Raw genomic sequence first — 22,938 nt, 5'->3', positions numbered from 1 at the left:
GGCAGGAAGCCGACTTCCATACAGATTCTGTTAGTAAAGGCATATTTTATCATGTTCTTGTCTCAAGAACATGATACGCTACCAAGCACCTCACACCTCTCCTTGCAACACTTTTAACACTTGAAAGTATTTATCTTAATGGTAATTCCCTCCATATTTATCTCTCCACCAGTTGACTAGGGTAAAGACCATTTCTGCCTTGGTCATCAAGTATCCCACTGCACCTAACTGAGTGACCACAAAAGCAGATACTACTGACCGAGTACCTGCACAGAGGACCTCACAGCAGGTCTTCTCAGAGACACCAACACACGGCTATACACTGAGACAGTTCACAGATATTTCCCAAGTGAGTATTACTATGGCAGCCTTCTCAGTGTGTGTGTGCAGGCCAGCTTAGAGAGTTAGTGTTCCTTGTTTCAACACATTGTGGAAATCTGTTCTTAAAAAAATTGTTTTAAGGAGAAAGGCTAAAAAATCTAATTCATAAGGACTTCTTAGAAGGGAGTTTCAAATTATGACTATAATACACCTCTAGAACTTGTAAAAAATGTTTTATTTTATTTTCATCTAAGTTGTGTAACAGTATATAAAATCGCCTAACTTCTCCAGGCCTCGGTTTCCTTGCTTTATCTGAGGGAGTTGGGGAGGATGGTCAGTAAAGATTTCTTCTGGCACAGAGAATCCATAATTCTCAGTATAAAATTTTTCATAGTATTTTTTTTAAGCTTAAAAATACATATGGAAATTGGCCTGTCCTAAAGGTGTAGCCTCCCTAATACACTAATAACGGTTATATTCGAAATTTGTATTATGGGTTGCATCATGTTATGGGGTAAATGGTATCCCCCAAAAGCTATGTTCAAGTCCCAAGCCCACGTACCTGTGAATGTGACTTTATTTGGACACAGGATAGGGTCTTGGCAGATGCAATCAAGTCAAAATGAGATTACATTGGAGTAGGGATTCCTTCTTACACATGTTTTAGTAAGAGAAAACTGGGAACACATAGACACATGAATGCCATATGAATATGGAAGTAAAACTTGAGTGATGTGTCTACAAGATAAGTAATGCCAAGGACGGCTAGCAACCAGCAAAAGCTAGGAAGAGACAAGGCACATTCTCTCCTGCAGCCTTCTGAGAGACCATGGCCCACCAGCACCTGGTTTCAGACTTCTAGACTCAGAACTGTGAGAGAATGAGTTTCTGTTGTCTCAAGCACCCGAAGTGGGATACTTTGCCACAGGAGGCCTAGGAAACCAATGTGTCATAAGATGACCATGAAGTAGAATGTGTAGTTTCCTAAGTCTGACACAATAATCCATCCATCGCTTTAGATCAGGGGTGGGGAAGTCCAGTCTGTGGGACTTGACCTCTCATAATGAACTCAATAAAATGTTTTTTTATATCTGGTCCAGTCTTTTGAGAATGTAGTGATGGAAATAAAAGTTCAAGTGTCATCAGGTATTCATAAGAAACCAAAAAATTAGCTAAGATTCTCAGAACTCAGCCATCAGGAGACACTTCCCTTCACCTTTATTAATTTCCTCAATAGATTGAAAACAAGGAGATGGGTTTCCTCTCCGCACACTCACCTCCCAGAATTTAAAAAAAAAAAAAATCAACCAATTCTAATGATCCGCTAATTAGAGAGAGAAGAACAAGAGTTGTTTTTAAGGTTCCTGCAGCAAGCTAAAATAAAAGTGCTGTGCACGTGAGATCTTTCTGATGATAGCACAGTGCTGCATCTTGATTTCAGTGACAATCTATATGGGGTGAGTAGACATACAACTATGCACACCCATTGCACCAATGTCAACTTCCTGGTTTTGATATTGCACTATAATTATGTACAAGGTCAACATGGGGAAACTGGGGGAAGGGGATACGGGGACTCACTGTACTAACTTTGCAATTTCCTGTGACTCTATTATTATTTTGAAATAAAAGTTTTAAAAAGGAAGCACATTTTGTGGCAAAAGAAGCATGTATTATACTGTGTATATATGAAAATATAAATTAAAATTCTATGTAGAAAAATATAATCATTTATGGCAAAACAGTGAAAAGGGAGTAGGCTATTAGAAACAAGATGATCAATTACTACACAGACTCCACAGTAAGTTATTATCCATCGATAATCTGAGGTATCAGATTCACCTTCCCACTTACATATTTCCCTGGCCTTGTATTAATCCATTTATATTTCTAAAAGTAGAGAAGAGCCCTAAAGTAATGGTAGAAAGAGAAGCCATCAGTCATTAAAAATTAATTAATTATGAAGTGATAATCTACCCAGGAATATAAATTATTCCCATTTGATGAATATCATTGGCTCTCTTCCAAAAGAGCCCCAGGGATACAGTGAAAGCGTTAACAAAGTATCCTGTAGGTATGTCAGATGAAAAAAATAAATCACTGGCCATGCAGATATGCATGTTTTGAAGATTTATGGTACTGGTTGATAGTAATACTTAGGTTGTGATTGTCAGCAGAATCCACCAATATTTCTACATTTTTCCCTTCCATAAATAAATGAGAAAGTTATAAAGTATTTCTTTCCATTTCTAAAAACAATGGATATAATATATAATCGTCTGGGACCACATAAACAGGGAAAGTGGAAAGATAATGAAACAGATTCTTGGAAAACTCTCATACATCCATACACACATACAAAACTTCTTACTATGGTTAAATGAAAAGTTTCTAGTTTACAGAGCAGTAGCCTCCATGTAACACATTGTTTTCACCCTATAAACAGTAACAAGAAATTTCTAAATCTCTACACGACTCACTTTCACATTACCTGATAGTTGTCACTGACGAACACACTCAGGGGTGACAGCACAAGCTGCAGCATGGTCTCCCTAAATCCTTTTTTCATTTCAAAACACAGTCTTTCCAAGAAAGCTGTAGGACACTCAGGACCATCGGCAGTTCCGTGCTAAAGTCAAACAAAACCCCATAATCAAAATATAGAAAAAGGCAAAGACCAGGGAAGTACAAGAAAATAAAAACTGTATTTATATGATTAAGAAATTTTGAATTTTTTTTTTAAATATATTCTATTGATTTTTTTACAGAGAGGAAGGGAGAGGGATAGAGAGTCAGAAACATCGATGAGAGAGAAACATTGATCGGCTGCCTCCTGCACACCCCCCACTGGGGATGTGCCAGCAACCAAGGTACATGCCCTTGACTGGAATCGAACCTGGGACCCCCGAGTCCGCAGACCGATACTCTATCCACTGAGCCAAACCAGTCAGGGCAGATTTTGAATTTTAAAAAGAGAAACAGTGCTTTACTGACAAACACAAGTTACTGGAACCCCAGTAAGGACATTAGGTCCACTAAGCACACAGGTGGCCTCTGCTGTGCAGCCCTAGGCACATGACATGCAGCCGGTAGGCAGCCCAAAGCTCAGGGCCACCCACCACATCTGGCCTGGATCCAATGGCCATGGGTTCTTTGGGGAATATAATCCTGTTCCAAGTCAGCCCCAACAGGCCCACAAGTCATCCTTAGAGTGAACCAGGATTCAATGCTGGATCCGAAACTGCAGGGGCACAATTCCACCTCCAGGGTCAAGCTTGAATCTTGATTTTGTAATAGGTCCACCATGAGGCCCCAAACTGGTCTGGAGTTGGAGATGAAGACTAACAAAATGTAAAATCCTAGAATATCCTTCAAGCTAACTATAAACATGTCAAAATGTTCTGAAGTTACACAGAACAACAAAGAAGAAACGCAAGTAAAAGGAGGAAGACTAAAATTATAAATGAGCAAGTAATCACATTCTGAAGAAAATAAGCTAGCTTTATAGAGATAAAAGGATAAATTTAGAAGTTTTTAATCTGAATTTTTCTATAGTTATATGTGTGTGCACATATACAGTTTCCTATGCTGGGTGAATTTCACATGATATTCCAGACTATTTTGATAAGTATACACTTACAATAGGCAGACGCCCATGAACTTTGTACAAATTCACAAGCACGGTAATATCCCAAGGACGCAAGGACAGAGGATGAATTGACTTGGCTGAACTTTCGTTTTCCTTTCTATCACCTTCCATTCCAACTGCAGTCCATCCAGAGCTGGATGACGTTGACAGGGACAGAACCGGACTTGAAATAACCTCTTCAAAATCCATATACATGTCATCTTCCCCAAAATAGTTTTCCTATAAATATTAAGAACAAATGGCTATCAAAAGAGATATGTAACAATAACTTTTCACCTTACAGCCTAAAGTTTGTAAACTAAGCATCTCCCTAACCTATTTTATTTTATTAAAAGCATCTGGTCTGTTTCCTTAAAAATGGAAAAAAGGATACACATATTTAAGACATATGCTTACTTGGCTGCTTATCAAATAAATATTCTATAGCAAAAAACAAACAAACAAAAAGTTACAGAAGTTTATGTAGTAAAGCTTCATGATAATACCACCTCTAATTATAGCAAAAACTTGCAACCTACATCTTAGAAGAAATCTTTGGAGATTTATAAGGTTCAACAGTTGTCAACTGTACTTCTCAGAGTGCAGAGGAAATAATACTCAGAGGCATCCTTTGGGGGAAGCAGATCACTTCACTGAAAATCAATTTGGCTACATCCAACTAGCTAAATACTACAATTCATATATTCCAGTTGGAATATTTATCAGGAATGTTTTAACAGTTTAATAAGAATGTCCAATTTTGGTTATTGCTGACAAAACATGTTATAAAACAGTTACCAAAACTTCCTTTCACATAGTTCATCCTGGTTTCTTATGCATTAATTAGTGTTCCCACTACTAATAATATTCTGTTTCTTTGCATCAAATTTTATTTTTAATTAAAATATTTTTCTTCCCATTTATTTTGTATTTTGTCTATTTGATCTGTCAGTATTAATCAAAAGTTGTTAAAATATTCCTGTTAACACTGTTAACTATATTAGAAACAAGTCAATGTTTGGTAAATTCTGCATTCTGGATATTGACATTTGTTTTCTGGCTAAGATTCCAGACATCAGGTCAATTACTATCTTTTCATATAGTGCCTGGACTATAAAAATCCCAAACTACTGACTCACAACACCAGTGCTTTTTCTTCTGTTTCCTGCCTCTAAATAATACAGGTCCTACTTAGAATCTGCTTGACATGAGATTTTAAGTACCTTCTAAACCATTCAATTAGCACTTCTCCTCCCAGTCTTGGCTAGCAAATCTTGACTGTCTTTCCCTGACCAGCCTTAACCATCCCAAACCTTCCCAGAACCTTGTGTGTTACAGGTTCTGCTAGCTAAGCATTCGCTATCCCAGCCTCTGCAGCAATGAGACCACAAAAGGGAGTGTGTAAGGAAGCACTGATGAAACTAGACTCACACACGGAACGCCAATGCCCGTGACTATTAGGGTTTGGATAATTACTCTCTCTTTGGTTGTCAGATGTAGTAAACAGCCAACATGAATTTGAAAAATCTTGGGAAAATGCAAAATTTCATGATAATAAGAATGTCAGCTTCACTGGATAACTGCTCAAGTCTCCGGGAAAAACTCTCAGTGCTAAGTGAGGATCTGGAAGGCTTAATTACCTATGCAGAAGAGTAAATCAGTAAAAATTATTGATGACTTCTGGTGACTTTTTAAAAGTATGAGCTGAATATCAAAAGGATAAGAGAGACATCTAGAAAACGGATGAACTCCTCACCTGTTGTTCTTAAAGTAGCCTCTCTTCATAAGCATGTTAAAGACACCAACCTCTAAGTGCTCTCATACTGTAGTCATTTAATTTTAGTGAAAGAATTATACCAAAATTAATTAACACTTGATTTAGTCCTTACTCAAAAAATAAGTGCATATTTCTTCAGAACCTAAATTTGTGATATTCTGAAATAAACTTACTTACATATATTTGCTTCAAATGTTCAGATGGAGCTCCAAACAAACCTTTGATTAATTACCATGAAATAAAGTTGTCCATTTTTAATGGTTTCACTTGAAGTAGACTTTTCCTAGTACCAATTACCCTCAGATAAGAGATTAACTTATACTTACTGCATTAAGTACAATGTGTTAAAGTTTGTCCACACGTCTGTCCTGCTTTATCCCTCCTAACTTTTCTCCTTGAGAGCAGATGCAATATCATTTCTATCTCTAGCAGCTAGCACAACTCCTAGAACATGCTAAATGCTCAAAATAATGATAAATTGAAGAGTACACTACTTTAATAAATAATTTTATAATTGAGTCTAGTACTATCTACACTATCCTATAAATAAAAGGCTAATATGCAAATTGACCAAACAGCAGAACAACCAGTTGCTATGACGCACACTGATCACTAGGGGGCAGATGCTCAATGCAGGAGCTGCCCCCTGGTGGTCAGTGCGCTCCCACAGAGGGGGCGCTGCTCAGCCAGAAGCTGGGCTCATGGCTGGTGAGTGCAGCAGCGGCAGCACTAAAGACCCCTCAGGGAATGTCCGACTGTTGGCTTAGGTCGCACTCCCCAGGCGCAGGCCAGGTTGAGGGGGAAACCCCGCCCCCCCCCCCAGTGCACGAATGTCATGCACTGGGCCACACACACACATACACACACACACACACGCTAGAGGCCCAGTTCACAAATTCGTGCACAGATGGGGTCTGGCTGGCCTGCCCCAATGGGGGTCCATCGGGGGTGGGGCCAGCTGGGGGAGGGGCTGAAAGAGAGCTCCAGGGCATGTCTGTCCTATCTCTCTCAGTCTCGATCAGCTGAACCCCAGCAGCAAGCTAACCTACCTGTCAGAGCATCTGCCCCCTGGTGGTCAATGCATGTCATAGCGAACAGTTGAGTGGCCTTAGCATATCATTAGCATATTATGCTTTGATTGGTTGAACAGATGACCAGACACTTAGCATATTAGGCTTTTATTATATAATCTATTCTCAACATATATAATATATTCTCAACACTTGAAATCATCCAACTGGCTATTGCAAATGGTCTCAATTTCAATTAGATATTAACTGCTTTACATATATCTAAAAATATGCAAGTTCTTTTAAAAAAATCATACCTTTATACAAAAAAAAGCATTTAATAGCGGTCCATAGAGAGTTATCTGAGAGTCTGGGGAAAGTTCCATCTCCACATGCAGTTTATCAGGTGGCAGCTCGGAGGGGTCAACAGGTGGGCGGGAAGAAGTAGAGGGAGAAGAAATGACTCGGTCTGACGTCTTCTGGGATGGCCTCAACACAGACAGCATTGTTTCTTCCATTTCTGACACTGGGATAAATTCGGAAACAAAAAGTTTGGTGAAGGAAGGAAAGGGCCTCTTAGAAATTCTTCAAGGCAAATACGAAAGCAATTAACTCTGATATTATACATATAGCATAAATGAAAACATACCTGAAAAACTAATAATTAAGAATGTAAAATAGAACAGACTTCATTGAAATATGTGCAGAAATACATGAATCAGACTGCACAGACTCAATGAAAAATTCCTGTTAACATCAAGTCCCTGCAACATAAATTTGGGTCATGATTAGGCTTTAATTATACTTGGGCCTTAAAGTACACTGGTTTTCCTTTAAACAGCTATTCAAATACAGTGCGATGTTACCAAGCTCCATACATAAGAACAATTTTGAAAATTATTCTTTAAAACGTAACTCACTGGAATAATACAAAGGAATAATCACTTGACTCTAATTCCATTTTGGACCCCAATTATAAGGCGCATAAGCTTCAGGATAACTATGATAGTTATCAAATGCATTAAAGAAACTAACACTTCACAAAATCAAGTACTTTAAATATGTAGTTTGACATACACATTGTTGTTATTTCAGCTCTGCTGCTTCTAGAGGGACAGACCTGAGAAAATTAGATAATTGCTTTTTCTGAGCATATTTCCTCAACTCTACAATGATAATAAGAATGTCAAGCCCTGACCGGTTTGGCTCAGTGGATAGAGCGTCGGCCTGTGGACTAAAGGGTCCCAGGTTTGATTCCGGTCAAGGGCATGTACCTTGGTTGCAGGCACATCTCCAGTAGGGGGTGTGCAGGAGGCAGCTGATGGATGTTTCTAACTCTCTATCCCTCTCCCTTCCTCTCTGTAAAAAATCAATAAAATATATTTTTAAAAAAAAAGAATGTCAATATCTAGCTCATAGTTGTTGTGAGGATCAAATGAGATAATGCAAGCCAGGAAACAGCTTGGCCTACTAATTAATACATAGAAAATGCTCAATAAAAGTTAGCTATAATTACACCAAAATCCTTAAAAGATTTTAATGTATACAGTTATGTCAAAAGAACAAATGCATTTTTTTGTATCTTTGATGATTATCAGTCATAACACCAGATGTTTCAAAGTACAAATTATATAAAAAACACTTACATGACTGTTTTAGCTGCTCATCTGCTTTCTGTGGGTAAACTGGATGCCATGTATAATCGATTGTAAGCATGACACTTGGAACAGTCCAACATTCAACCCAACCAGCCCTTTAAGAGTAAAGAATAAAGTTTCTAGTCAGGTACTTATTCCTTTCATTATATACATACAATAGGTACAGATAATCAAAGTTATTATTATTCTTGGAAAGACTCTGAAGAACAGTTTCTCCACATAGAAACACAAAATACTTAAGTCATTCCTGTTAGGTACTCACTTTTCTTGAGTAAGGTTCCTCCATTTGGGTTTAACTGTTTTCTGGCTGCTCTGACACTCAGCAGGAAGACCAGTGTCATGAGTCATTTTATTTGGGTGGCAATTCTTTACCAGCATAAATAATGAATATTTACTAGGGTGACAATCTGGTAGAAACAGATGAAGATCAACGTCTTCTCCCTAAAAAAATAATTTATAATAACCCACAGTAATAAAATAGGTACATAAACATGTTAAGATACTATTTACAGTCAAACCTCTCCATAATAATCTTGAGAATAATTTTTTTTTTAAAGAAACCATAAATTCCAAATGGCAGATGTAACACTGAACAGTCAGATGAATAACTGGAGTAAGATTTTACAGAGTAAAACTAAATTCTGATTACAATATTAAGAAAAAAGTCAGGATAATAAACATCATAGTTTCCACAAAACAGTAAAAAGATTATCTTCAGCCCTAGCTGATTTAGTTCAGTGGATCAAGTGTCGGCCCACAGACTGAAGGATCCTAGGTTTGATTCTGATCAAGGGCACAAACCTCAGTTGCAGGCTCAATCCTATGCAGGAGGCAACCAATCTATGTGTCTCTCACATCGATGTTTCTCACCCTGTCTCTCCCCATTCCTTCCACTCTGTCTAAAAATCTATGGGGAAAAATATCCTCAGGCGAGGATTAACAAAAAACAAAAACAAAAAAAAGATATCTTCAATGGGTATACATGGATATTTCACATATAATTCAGTAAAAAATGAAAAATTGTCTCACTAATATAAGCTCAAGTGAAATATGTTCTGTATTTTTATTAATTTTTAAAACATGATTGTCTCTTTTAATTCTAATAACTCTTTTTTTTTTTTTTTAAATATATTTTATTGATTTTTCACAGAAAGGAAGGGAGAGAGATAGAAAGTTAGAAACATCGATCAGCTGCCTCCTGCACATCTCCCACTGGGGATGTGCCTGCAACCCAGGTACATGCCCTTGACCGGAATCGAACCTGGGACCTTTCAGTCCGCAGGCCGACGCTCTATCCACTGAGCCAAACCGGTTTCGGCTAATTCTAATAACTCTTGATTCTTCAATTGGCTTTTAGGAATTCTGAATTGGTATATCAAAGGATCTTCATTCAGCTTCACTTCTGTCCTTTTATTAGTAGGTTCCCTAATCTTTTTCATCCTGATGCATAGTTTCTTAATAAGCAGCACAGTAGAGTGCTTAAAAGAATAGAACCCTAAGCTTTGTTACCTGGGTTCAAATTCCACCTCAGCCACTCACTAGCTACATAACTAGTTACTAAACTCAGCTCCTCAGTCTCCTACTCCATAAATGCAGATAATAACAACACCTGCCTCAAGAGGGTTGTTCTCAGAATAAAATGAGTGACTACAGATGAGCACTGGAAATAGTGTCTGGCACATACAAAATGATTAACAGGTATTAGCTGATTTTATTATTGTTGTTATTTTTTATCACATAACCTCCATCAATACTACAACTACTACTGACTGCTTATGCCCTAAAACTAGGCGTTCCACAAAATTCTGACTGCATATGAGCTGGCTTTTAGATAAAAATAAGAAAGGTATTTGTGGCTATTGCTTGAGTTAGTAGGTGATTACAATGAGGAATGACATATAGGGAAGTATAAAATCTAGTGCATAGACATAGTAAACATTAGAGCTAGAATGGGTGCTTAAAAGAACATAGATCAGCCTCAAAGGTTAAGAAATAATCAACTCGGAATTGTTTCTTTATTGCCCCACTTCTTGGGGAAAGCTGGAAAACTCAGGGGAATGGCAGAACACTATAGTCAACTACAAAAGAGGGACAAGGGCCATTCTGTGCCACAAACATTAGTGAACAATGGAGGAAAGCTGAACTACTTCCAGGTGGCCAGGGAACAGAGGTAGAGGGATGAGGTGGGGGTGGGGGGGCTGAGAAGGGGGGCGGGGGTAGAAATAAAGATAAGCTTTGGGAAATCCAACTTACTAACAAACTTTGTGGGATAAACAATGCATCCAACTATACGTACTCTTAGGGAGAACTTGGTATTACATGTAACTGGAACGAAGTCGGTAAACGGTAAAGAGAAATCAATATTTAGTGTTTCTCCACAGGCTGCCAGATATACTACAAAAAAAGAAAAAAAAATTCTTTTAACTTCAATAAATTTTTAAACCTAAACAAAATTAAGTTTAGTCTATATGTTTAGTCCAATACAAACTCTGAAATATTTCTCTGAGAGTCTCACAAAATAATGGGAAAAATTCCAGTATCTATCACAACTATACAGTCAATATCAATTTGTTGGTATTTGTCTTAATGAACAAAATACTCAACCTAATTTTTTTAAAGTTCTTACCATTTTCCTGTTGTTTAGTGGAACAGTCAATCCAGTTGTGTTGATTAGCAGCCCAAATCATTTCAAATTGATGAAACATGATTTTAAAATTCCATGTATATGGAACAAATGAAAAAATATCTGGAGCATTATCACTAGACCAGTCTTGAATTAAATCTAAAGTTATCAGGATGGGAGACAGAAATTAAAATTAAGTGAAATTCAGAAAACAACTTGTAAAAATTCTAACACCAGTCAAAAATCTATTTTTCATTTATAACTAAAAAGAACTCTTATCCTGAAATATTAAAAGGTGATTAAAGAAACTGTAGAAGACTAAAGAGGAAAACATCATCTGTTATTCACTACCCACACATCCAACACTGAGGATACATTTCCTTCTAGTTTTTTTTCTATGTAGATTTTATACTATCTTATATCCTCCTATGAGAAATGCATGCTCGACTATTTCGTTGTACTCTCTCCTATATATTTTTTTAATATATTTTTATTGATTTCAGGGAGGAAAGGAGAGGAAGAGAGAGAGAAACATCAATGATGAGAGAGAATCACTGATTGGCTGCCTCCTGCACACCCCCTACTGGGATTGAGCCTGCAAGCTGGGCATGTACCCTGACTAGGAATTGAACCTCTGACTTCCTGGTTCATAGGTTGACCCTCAATCACTGAGCCACCCCAACTGGGCTGTATATTTCTTTTTATCTCTTTCTCTCCCTCCCCGTTTCTGTCTCTTTTTTGGGGGGTGGGGGAAGGGCAGCTTGATAATTGGTAACTGGAAGATGCCACCTCATTTAATTTAATTTCTTAAGTGTAATAGGGTTGACCATTTTTCCTGGTGTTTTATTCATTAAACAAATACCAACAGAGTGTCTATTGTGTGTCAGACTCTGTTCTAGACTCTGGTGAACAAAACACAGACTTGGCCTTCTAAGAATTTACAGTCAGTTATTTTTGTTGATTTGTTGTACTGCTAATTTGTATGGTCTGGTTGTTCATTTCAAAATTGTGTTCCTACAATTAGTGTACCTATCCTTTGGTATCTTTATTTTAACCTCAATAGATAAAAGCTCCTTACGTTGATGTTTCTCTTTCTCTCTCTCTCCCCCACCACTCCTTCCACTCTCTCTAAAATCCAATGGAAAAAATATCCTCACTCCTTGGGTGAGGATTACAAAATAATAATAATAATAATAATAATAATAATAATAGGTAGCTCTAGCCAGTTTGGCTCAGTGGATACAGCACTGGCCTGTGGACTGAAGGGTCCCGGGTTCAATTCCAGTCAAGGGCATGTACTTCAGTTGCAGGCTCCCAGACCTGGTTGGGGGGCATGCGGGAGGCAACCAATCGATGTGTCTTTCTCACATTGGTGTTTCTGTCTCTCCCTCTCCCTTCTACTCTCTCTAAAAATCAATGGAAAAAAATATCCTCAGGTGAGGATTAAAAAATATATTATAATAATATTAATAGGTAAAATTAATTAAATACTTAAAGAAATTTTTTCAATTTTAATGGAAATTTATACTAAAAAATATTAGATTCAATAATGATATCAGAAATCAAATTTATCTCATATAATATCATAGGAACTCATTTAAAATTCAATGTACATAAGTTTGTGCAAGATATTAGAAATTCCTCTTAATAAAATAATACATTTAACATCAAAAGTTATAATGATTTAAATTAATAATAGTAACATGTAGAATTTGTCAACAACAAAAGGCATATGGCTATTAACTTGGTCTATGAATAGAGAAAATTCCACTTATTAATTTTACCTTAACTGTATTTTTGTTTAATTTAACAAGCAAACACAGTAGTTCACCATACCTTATAGTATCTCTACTTACTTCTACATGCCATCTTACCTAACAAATGGGACGCATCCCTACCTTCTAACTATTCTGTAACACAATATCTAGCAGCTGGGAGATGCCCAAAAGCCATCTCTGGAACTAACCAACTCCACAATACAAATTCATCGATTCATCCAGCTGATTTTATCACTTTTCTCTCTCAGAAACGTTTCTGATTCTGCACTTTTACTCAAAGTATTCATCTTATCTAAAATAAATACACTCTTTGCTACCCTCTCTTCTGAAGGAAAACTCTAACCATCTTGAATAACAGCATCATACTATAGAGAGAGCACAGGGTCTATATTTGAATAATTGTTCTTAAATGTCTCTTCTACTAACTAGTGATAGAGGAATAGAAGGAAGGAAGGAAGGAAGGAAGGAAGGGAGGGAGGGAGGGAGGGAGGGAGGGAGGAGGATTGTAGCAATCAATCAAGCAAATATTAGGTGCTCTGGGACAGCCACCAACCCTGACAAATCAGACCAACTCTGTTTAGCTAAACTTGTCACAGGAAGTCTCAATAAACGTAACTTATTTACATACAGAAATATTTATGTTACTCAGAGACCAAGACATGTTTGCATACTCAGGAAATAAATATGAGTAGCTATTGTAATATGCTGCAACAAATGAAGGAATTTTCTGACTAATGACAACACCAACTAAATTGTCCATGCCAAGAAGAAAGTAGGGGCTCCCAATACAAACATAGCATATTTGACTATTTGAATATACTGTTTGTAGATTACAATAATCGAAACAAAACCATGAAGCCATGCTGATGCCTAATTCAGGAAGATAAATTGATTCACCTTCCCCATCATACTCCCCACTAGACCGAATCAAAGTACCAGCCCAGCCTAAGATGGGTTCTTTTTTTTTTTTTTTTTTTTTTAGCTCAATTTTGGGTTCATATTTTCCTTTTTTGTGTAGGAAGAGAGCACAACATATCTATATTTAAATTTTCCCTTTGATCTTCTTGGCCCAAAAAGTGTGAAAGTAAAAAAGTTTGAATTGTGTCATCAAATCCCCAGGCTGAATCTAAAAGTAAAACTCACATGACTAGAAAGCAGTTCCCTATAATGAATCTCACTGCATTTTTTTTTTCATTAGAAAATTACCTGTGAAGAAGTTCTTCTGTGCAAAGATGAAGTGGTAGGTGGCTTTATATACCTCTAATTCGCACTGCCACGTCTGGGGCATGTTCCATACTCGGGGGTAGCTGGCAATGATGTGGAACTGAAAATCAACGTCAAGGCAAAATGTTAGAGTTTAAAATGTGACCCTATGTGAAGAGCACCAGAAATAAACTCACACACACTGGTGAGTAATGAAAACCTATTTTCCTACTGAGCAGAACAGAAGGTCCCTTTGAGATTTTAATAATGCTGTGGCTGAAGGTCAGCAGCCATGGTTATATCCAGTTCCTTGAAATACTAAGCCATGAGGTGGTAAAAAAAAAAAAAATTTTTTTTGAGGAACCATCAGGTTACAGTTTCAACACTGTACCTGAGTTAAACTCAGAATAACAGCAAACACCCTTAACCTGGTCAGTGAGAGGTTCGGGCGCAGAGAGTGTATGCAACGGATACTGTCACACACAAGTCTAGCCCCAGAGCCTCCTGGGTTCCCATTTGACAGCGTGGTGGTTACAGGTCTGTATTCCACCTGCCAAAGCTGGACAATTCTGCAAAGGCAAGAGCTGCTTGATTAGGACCAGCAATTTTGCACAGCAGTACTTATCAGTTAGAGCTCAGTAATCATTAAAATGCTGAATATGCCAGTTGAATATACATTTATGGTACTCAATATATTCTTGGTTAATTGCAAACGCCTCCTCTTAATTTACATATATATCATGTAAATAGCTTGTTTAGGCAAACAATTAAGGACCGACTAATATAATACTGTGTAAAAGAATCCTCTCTGATTATCAGCCATTGGCTTCTATTATTGTTGTTATTGTTGTTGCTCCTAACAAAAAATAATTATCTGCCTGATTACTGAGTCCCCAATCTGAAATTTTGGTCATAAGTACTTCCTTATTTTTTCTCTTTGTACTATGCAGCAATCCAGGGTATTAAGATTTTCTTCCTTTCACCTTATTCATCAAGTAAAAAGGAGAATGAATTATTAAACCCTGAGAAAGAATCCAAAGGGGCCAGAAAACATATAGTAAAAAACAACAACAAAAACAGCCGTAGCTGATTCGGCTCAGTGGATAGAGCATTAGCCTGTGGACCACAGGGTCCCAGGTTCAATTCCGATCAGGGCAGACGCCTGGGTTGCAGGCTTGATCCCCAATAAGGAGGCGTGCAGGAGGCAGCCAATCAATGATTCTCTCTCATCATTGATGTTTCTATCTCCCTCTCCCTTCCTCTCTGAAGTCAATAAAAATATATTAAAAAACAAAAAACAATCTGCCCAGCTGGTGTGGCTAAGTGGTTGAGCATCAACCTACAAACTAGGAGGACACGGTTCGATTCCTGGTCAGAGCACATGCCCAGTTGTGGGCTTCATCCCCAGTATGGGACGTGCAGGAGGCAGCTGATCAATGATTCTCTCTCATTATTGACCTGTCTAACTCTCTCTCCCTCTCCCTTCCTCTCTGAAATCAATAAAAATATATATATTTTTAAAGTAATTCCTTTTTAAAAAAAACACCCACAATCTTATTTACAACATTGGAGAGAATTAGTCTAGCCATACAGTGAAGTTTAAAAACAATATCCTAACAACTGTTCATATTTTTAAAGGCCAAAACCCCACATTTAATTGCCTTTGTTTACATCCCCCATACTAGGAGCAGAATAACAGAGAGTGCCAGGGATTCTACATCACTGGGAATCTACTTCTCTTTCCAAATTAGGGCCAAAGAACACCTGGTGGTTCTTGAATAAGAAGATGGACCATTTGATGACTTCTTGGTCATTACAATTTTATATTAAAAAATTAAAACCAAATTTATATTTTATGCACCTATACATATCTTCATATGCCCCAGACTTACCGCTAGCATTTCTGCTTCTAACAGGGTCCGGTACTGCATGCTGGTAGTGGCATCAACATGTAACAGTTGTCCTTTAATTGCAGGAGTGTAACCTAATAAGTGAAAACATAAAAATTAAGAATCTACTGGAAATAAATCCCACCACAACCCAAAGAAGAAATCCCTGAAATGTGGTGGTCAGTTGCTATTTAAATATACCCCAATGATGGGGAGGGAGCTTGCAACCACATAGGTGACCTTTCTCAAATGACCACCTCTGAGGGAAGAAAGTTTCATATTCATATAATGTCTATCAAGACTTGCTTTCTAGTGCAAAACTACAATTCTGTTCTCTAAATGACAGTTTTGAACTATTTAAAATGGCTCCCATGTCCTCTCTTCTTCCACTAACTCCAGCATACCTATTTTCATCTTTTTCAACCACTCCTTATACAATGACAGTTTCTGTACAACAGCTCTTCCTTATACAGTGACAGTTACACCAAACCATGCAGCCTGTTCTGAACAAAAGCAGCAGCTCAGAGTATATCACTTCTTTTCTGGATGGGCTGCCCTTCCAGAAGCATGAACTCTGTGATCATTATTATATGGCTACTCCAACATGCATCCTGCTCTGGGCTTTTTTATTTTATTCCAAGCACCTGAATCTCTGAAAAAAGTTGTACATGTATTTGAGTTCTATTTTGTTCTTGTCTCAGACCTAAGCCTATTTCCCGCTCAGAAAATCACCTTAAAAACCACCTCATCTTGCCCTAGCCGTATGGCTCAGTGGATAGAGCTTCAGCCTGAGGACTGAAGGGTCCTAGTTTCAATTCTGGTTGAGGGCACATGCCCAGGTTGTGGGTTCGATCCCCGGTTGGGGGCATGCAGGGGGCATTCTTTCATCATTGATGTTTTTATCTCTCTCACCCTCTCCCTTTCTCTCTGAAATCAATAAAAAAAAATTTTTTTTAAAAAGCCACCTCACTTTGACCAAAAACCCCATCCAGCCTTTCCTTAGACCCTTCCCTCACTCTGAGTTCCATAGCCTGTGTGCTGGGGCTCTTCCCATGAATTCCTAATAGGTGTGCTCCAAACCCAACAGCCCTCAGGGGGCCCTTCACCTAGTGCACCAATAATTGTGTACTAATTGTTTGTATAAATCTTACTTCCTATGTGCATCATCAGTTTAAAATGGTAGCAACACTCCCTCAAATGAACCCTTCTCAATTTTGTGCAATCCCAACTGCCTTTTCCCTGGTACAGACTGGTAATTAAGGCTGTCCTAAGAGATGCTTCTTTTCAATAGACTACACTGAATCTACCTGTCCTAGAGAACCTGCTTCAAGACACAGTAGGATTATTCTCTTAGAACTAGCTAAAATAAGGTTTTGTTCTTCACTAAAACAGCACAGAGGCTACAGGGAAAAGACATACTCTCTCAGCCACTTTTTCAGTTAATTATCTCAGCGGGCAACCCCAATTGTTCCCTTTTTATGGACACAATTAATCCAGTGAGTGGCAGGCACAAGCACAGAGAGTCAAGAATAGTATAAAAATTACTCTCTGCTTAGCAAGCATAACATTGCTGGTTAGTAATTTAAAAATATGGGTAAGTTGCTATTCTCTGCATGCTCAAGAAACTGAATAGAGCAGAATTTCATTTTAATTACTCTCAATTACAAATGTAATAAGAGGATGAGAAGCAGAAAAAATGAAGACAGCTATATAATATTTTGGTCAATTTAACACAAAGTAGTCATGTTGTTGATTAACTTGTATCAGAGACAAATTTTAAGTGCATAATGAATTAGATTATTTCAGCTCAGATGAAACTATAGCTATCAAGGCCTTATTTAATATTTGAAATATGAAACGGTCTCCTTTCTTAAAGTTTTCCTGTTCAAAGTACCCAGTTTACTCCCTGACAAAAATCTACTATTATTACCTGAAACAAAGACTATTAGCCATTCAGTCAATTACTGGCCATGAACCACAAACCAGGTACTGGATTCGGCATCAGGTTTACACAGTGAAAACAAAGACAGAGCACCTGCTCTCATGAAGAAACAGGAAAAACATATGCTAAGCAAAGTATGCTCACTTAGAAAAGAGAAATATAGAGTACTAGTGGCCCAGTGCATAGATTCATGCTCATTGAAAGGATATTAATTAGAAGAAATATTTTAATATCACTATTTGCCCTTTCTCTAAAATAGGTGTCAGAGATTAAAGAAAATTAGTAAAATGTATATGAAAATAATATATAAGTTGATTAATAAACAATAACATGATATAAAAACAAAGACATGATATAAAAACAACAAAAACAACTAAATTCACAATCAACAATGACATATCAAAACACACACATGCAATTGGTGCCAGTGAGAGCTTTATATGTATCGTGTATGCGCAAGGCAATGTTTATTTTTAAACTAGCAGCCCAGTGCACAAATTCGTGCATCAGTGGGGTCTCTCAGCCTGGCCTGCGGGATCAGCCCAAAACCAGCTCTCTGACATCCCCCAAGGCATCCCAGATTGCAAGAGAGCGCAGGCCAGGCCAAAGGACTCCACTGGTGCACAATTGGGGCCAGGAAGGGACGCGGGAGGTTGGCCAGCCAGGATAGGGGCTGCAGGAGGGCTCTAGGGTGTGTACAGCCCATCTGGCTCAGTCCTGATGGCCGGACCCCAGCAGCAAGCTAACCTACCAGTTAGAGCGTCTCCCCCCTGGTGGTCAGTGCACGTCATAGCGAATGGTTGAGCAGCCTTAGCATATCATTAGCATATTACGCTTTGATTGGTTGAATGGCGAACCAGACAACCGGACGCTTAGCATATTAGGCTTTTATTATATAGGAATGCCAGTGTGTGTCATATGGACTGGTCGGATGGACGGTCGGTCACTTAGCCTCTTACATATATAGATAGATAGATAATAAAAGCATGAAATTATAAGACTTAACTTACTTTAAAAAAATTGTTCTCTTTCTCTAGCTGCACAAATGATTTAATTGTGTACTATCTACTGTTGATAGCTACAGGTACACAAAATATAATAAAAAGCTGAAAAAGAAAACCCCATTAATTATGTTAGTTTAAGTGGATTAACAAACTACTGTTTATATATTATTTTCCTACTAATCATTTGAAACAGAGAAGCACTTGCTGCAGCTTACCATTTTCCTCGACTGTCATAGGAATATTGATCTCTAAATAGGAGCCAGCACCAACATTGACATGCACAGCATTTGTTTCCTAACAAAACAAAAAAGTCACATAAAATATTCATTATAATTACATTCCCATCTTTACCTTTTAGTTATTATCAGAGACAAAAATATAACCAGCAATGATATTAAATAGGTATTCAAAATGCCTAAGAACACACCCTGCACAGAGTGGGTCTGTGGTTAGAGTGTTGGCCCATGTACCACAGGGTCCCAGGTTCGATTCTGGTCAAGGGCACATACCTAGGTTGCAGGTTGGATCCCTAGCCCTAGTCAGGCGAGTGAGGTAACCAAATGATTTATCTCTCACATCGATATTTCTCTCACTCTCTTTCTCTCTTACTGTCTCCCTCCCTCTCTCCTTCTCTCCCACTCTCTCTCTAAAAATCAATGGGAAAAATCTCCTCAGGTGAGGGTTAACAAAAAAATACACTAAAACAACTTGGGCTGATATAAAGGAGAAAATGAACCAGACTATAGCATAAAGGTTTGTTGATTAATTTCTGTCTACTATTTGACACTTAATGAAAATAGTATATATACAATTAGTGGGGGCACAGTGGTATGAAGCTCATAGAAATGAATCTCAGTATAGGATTAGTCACCAAAAATTGCTCTGGAAAATAATATTCAAATTTTAAGCACTATTTTCTCTATATTATTTCAATAATTACCCTATTTTTGGTAAACAGCAAGTCAATTGTAGCATCTGCAATAATATTCATTCGCAGTTCAAAGGCAAGGATCTGTCTTGGTCTCCCCGGCTGTGCAATTTCAGAAACTTTCAGAACTTGATAATCAGGTGGGAAGAAAAACTTCCATAAACAATCTCTATATAAGAAGGTAGAAAGAATAATGACATTTTATTCCAACAAAATGATTTCTAATAAGGGACCAAAATCAATATTTGAACTTGATATGTATTATTTAAAAATAGGCAAAATACAAAAAATTAATCACAAACACCTACTATAATTTCCTCTCAATAAAACAAAAGAATGTTTTCTACTGTGAGAAATGAAAGACTTTCTACAAGTATATCAATAGTCCAGATGGCAAAGTTGCTGAACTAACTTTAAGCAACGTCTATTTACATAAAAATTTGGATGTGTCCTCATCACTACTGGTAAATGTCCTCTCCTTTGTTTAAAATTCTTCCTCCCCTGGCTAACACTAATGTTTCAAAACTCAACTCAAATGTTCCCTCTACCAAAAAGCCTCCGCCAATTCTTTTCTTCTTAAATCTTTAAAATGATTTATGTACCTTTTATGGGCTGAATTGCGTACTCCTAAACATTCTTATGTGGAAGTCCTAACCTCAGAATTTGGCTGTATTTGAAGACATGGTCTTTACAGAGGTAATTAAGTTAAAATGAGATGTTTTTGGTGGACCCTAATCTAACATGACCGATATTCTTCTAAGAGGAGGAAATTTGGACAGAGAACTTACAAGACACACAAAAGGGAAGACCACGTGAAGATGCAGGGAAAAGACAGCTATCACAAGAAACACATCACTCCCTCATAGCCCTCATAAGGAACTAGCCCAACACCTTAATCTCAGAATTCTAACTTCTAGAACTGTGAGAAATTTGTCTGTGGTATTCTGTTATGGGAGCCTTAGCAAACCAAGTCAGTACCTTTCTAAGTTTTTCAAGAGTTTTTACTCATCTCTATTACAGCATGTAATAAACCTCTTTTGTCTCTTTTTTCACCCACTAACTAAACTATCTATGTATTTAGCTCTGAATCTGCATCACCCCAACAATCACTGGCATATTTGTTGATTAAATACTTAAGGAAAAACAAAAGAACCAATAAATGTGCTGCTCATTCATCATTTTTCTAATGAGTTAACTCCTCCTTTGCAGTGAACTTGATTAAACCAATTTCTCTACACACAAGTTATTATTTGGATTAAAATGTCTACGAATATCTTACCCTGCCATAATAAAATAGCTTAGAAAACTATTATGTTTTAATTAAAAATATAGTATTAGCTCAATACATTTGAAACTTATTAGAAATATAATTTATTCAAGTACCTCTGTCTATCGGCCCATGGCCCATAGTTGAAATCTGTTCCTTTACCACAAACTATATCAAGTCCCCAACACGGAGGCAAATCTTGTAATTTGCAATCCTCACTACTCAATTCTCCTTCAATATTTTCCTCTGTTTCTTCTGGTACAAGTCCTGCATTGCAGAATATACAACATAAAGGCAGTTATTTAAAATAACCATTAAAATGTTCCTGTAGATCAGCAGTTCTAACATATTTTTTTTATTTCAGGAACACTTTACACTCTTAAAAATTATTGAGGACCTGCCTGGCTGGTGTGGCTCAGTAGTTGAGCGTCCACTTATGAACCAGGTTTAATTCCTGGTCAGGGCACATGCCCGGGTTGCAGGCTCAATCCCCAGTAGAGGGTGTGCACAAGAAGCAGCTGACCAATGATTCTCTCTCATCATTGATGTTTCTATCTCTTTCTCCTTCTCCTTCTTCTCTGAAATCAATAATTTTTTTAATTGAGGACCCTAAAGTGGGTATTTTTATATTATCTCTATCAATACTACTGTATTAAAAATTTTAATTGATCAATTTTTAAATTTTTTATTTTATTAAATAAGAAGCCCATTATATTGATAGTAATAAATTTTAATGAAAATAATATGAAAAATAACTATATTTTAATGAAAGATGAAATTTTAATTTCATTTTTAATAAAAAATATTTTAACAAAAATAACCACATTTTCTAAAAAAATTTAATTTATTGAGAAATGTTGGTATTGTTTTTATTTTAGCAAATCTCTTTAATGTCTAGCTTAATAAAAAAAATGTCAATTCTCACAGCTGCTTCTATATTAAGTCTGTTGTTCAAGGATTTGAAGAAAACCTAGCCTCATACAAATAGGTGGATAGAAAAGGAAGGAGTATTTTAATAGCTTTTTCTGATAGTTCTGGGTATTCTTTGACACTACTCCAAAATTCAACAAGTAGTAGTTTCTTAAAGGTTACAATGTGGAATCTGAAGCCATATCACTGAACTTCTGCCGGGGTCCAACCCCAGCGGGTCCAGGGGTCCCCAAAGGTGTGGACGGAGTCGGCGAAGAAGGAATGACACGGAGACAGCGTTCAGTTGATCAGCAGCCTAGCCAGGATCTCCAGCCAGGATCTCCAGCCAAGTTCTGGTCTGGATCTCCAGAGAGGTTCTGGTTAGGATCTCCAGCGAAGTTCTGCCTGGGATCTCCAGCCAGGTTCTGTGTCCATGTTCTCTTGCTAGGTTCTCCAGCCAGGTTCAGTTACCAGGTTCTAATCAGGTTCTCTTGCCAATTTCTGTAGTCAGGTTCAGTGCAGGATCTTTTGCCATGTTCTCTCCAGCGAAGTTCTTCTGTCTGTGTAGGTTCCTTCTTCTGAGTTCTGTCTTCTTCGTTCTGTGTTCTGAGTTCTGTCTTCTTCATTCTGTGTTCTGAGTTCTGGCTCTTGCTGTCTTGTTGTATCTGTATTTATACCAGTTGATTCAATCCTATCAATCTCTATTACAAAGGTTAGGGCGTTTCTTATCTTCATTCCAGGGAGTAAAGATTATGTAGCTTAAGCACGATTGTTCGTAGTTAAAGTGATTAATTACCCGCCTGGCACTTAGTTAAGAGGTTTTATTCCCTCCCTAACTTCAGGGGAAAATCCCTACCTGGGGAAACAACCTTTCTCAGAGAGGAGACCTTGGTTAAAACACATAGTGCCAAGAAGGTGAGCAAACATATTAAGAACAATATGCCATATATGCCAGGTCCCTTGAAACAGCAAGGATGGACCGGCTCCCGGCAAACTTCTTG

The 22,938-nt window shown here is 37.6% G+C and overlaps 1 protein-coding gene across 16 annotated transcripts in view; it reads right to left on the bottom strand.

Annotated features, from left to right (window-relative positions):
- The window catches only part of KIAA1109 (KIAA1109 ortholog), a 164,161-nt gene that overhangs the window by 111,751 nt on the left and 29,472 nt on the right, over window positions 1–22,938 (bottom strand). For all 16 annotated transcript variants that reach the window (XM_036313371.1, XM_036313370.1, XM_036313369.1 and 13 more), the window contains 12 exons: window positions 21,145–21,295; window positions 19,774–19,930; window positions 19,049–19,127; window positions 15,891–15,982; window positions 14,002–14,119; window positions 11,021–11,176; window positions 10,691–10,788; window positions 8,657–8,835; window positions 8,383–8,489; window positions 7,054–7,262; window positions 3,962–4,189; window positions 2,813–2,950 (listed from right to left, as the gene is read on the bottom strand). In XM_036313371.1, coding sequence (XP_036169264.1) covers window positions 2,813–2,950; window positions 3,962–4,189; window positions 7,054–7,262; window positions 8,383–8,489; window positions 8,657–8,835; window positions 10,691–10,788; window positions 11,021–11,176; window positions 14,002–14,119; window positions 15,891–15,982; window positions 19,049–19,127; window positions 19,774–19,930; window positions 21,145–21,295 — 1,712 coding nt within the window. The remainder of the gene's footprint in view (window positions 1–2,812; window positions 2,951–3,961; window positions 4,190–7,053; window positions 7,263–8,382; window positions 8,490–8,656; window positions 8,836–10,690; window positions 10,789–11,020; window positions 11,177–14,001; window positions 14,120–15,890; window positions 15,983–19,048; window positions 19,128–19,773; window positions 19,931–21,144; window positions 21,296–22,938) is intronic.

The sequence above is a fragment of the Myotis myotis genome, unplaced genomic scaffold (genome assembly GCF_014108235.1).
Source record: "Myotis myotis isolate mMyoMyo1 unplaced genomic scaffold, mMyoMyo1.p scaffold_m19_p_6, whole genome shotgun sequence".
In the NCBI taxonomy this organism is placed as follows: Eukaryota; Metazoa; Chordata; class Mammalia; order Chiroptera; family Vespertilionidae; genus Myotis; species Myotis myotis.
This window is presented reverse-complemented; position numbering and strand designations above follow the sequence as displayed.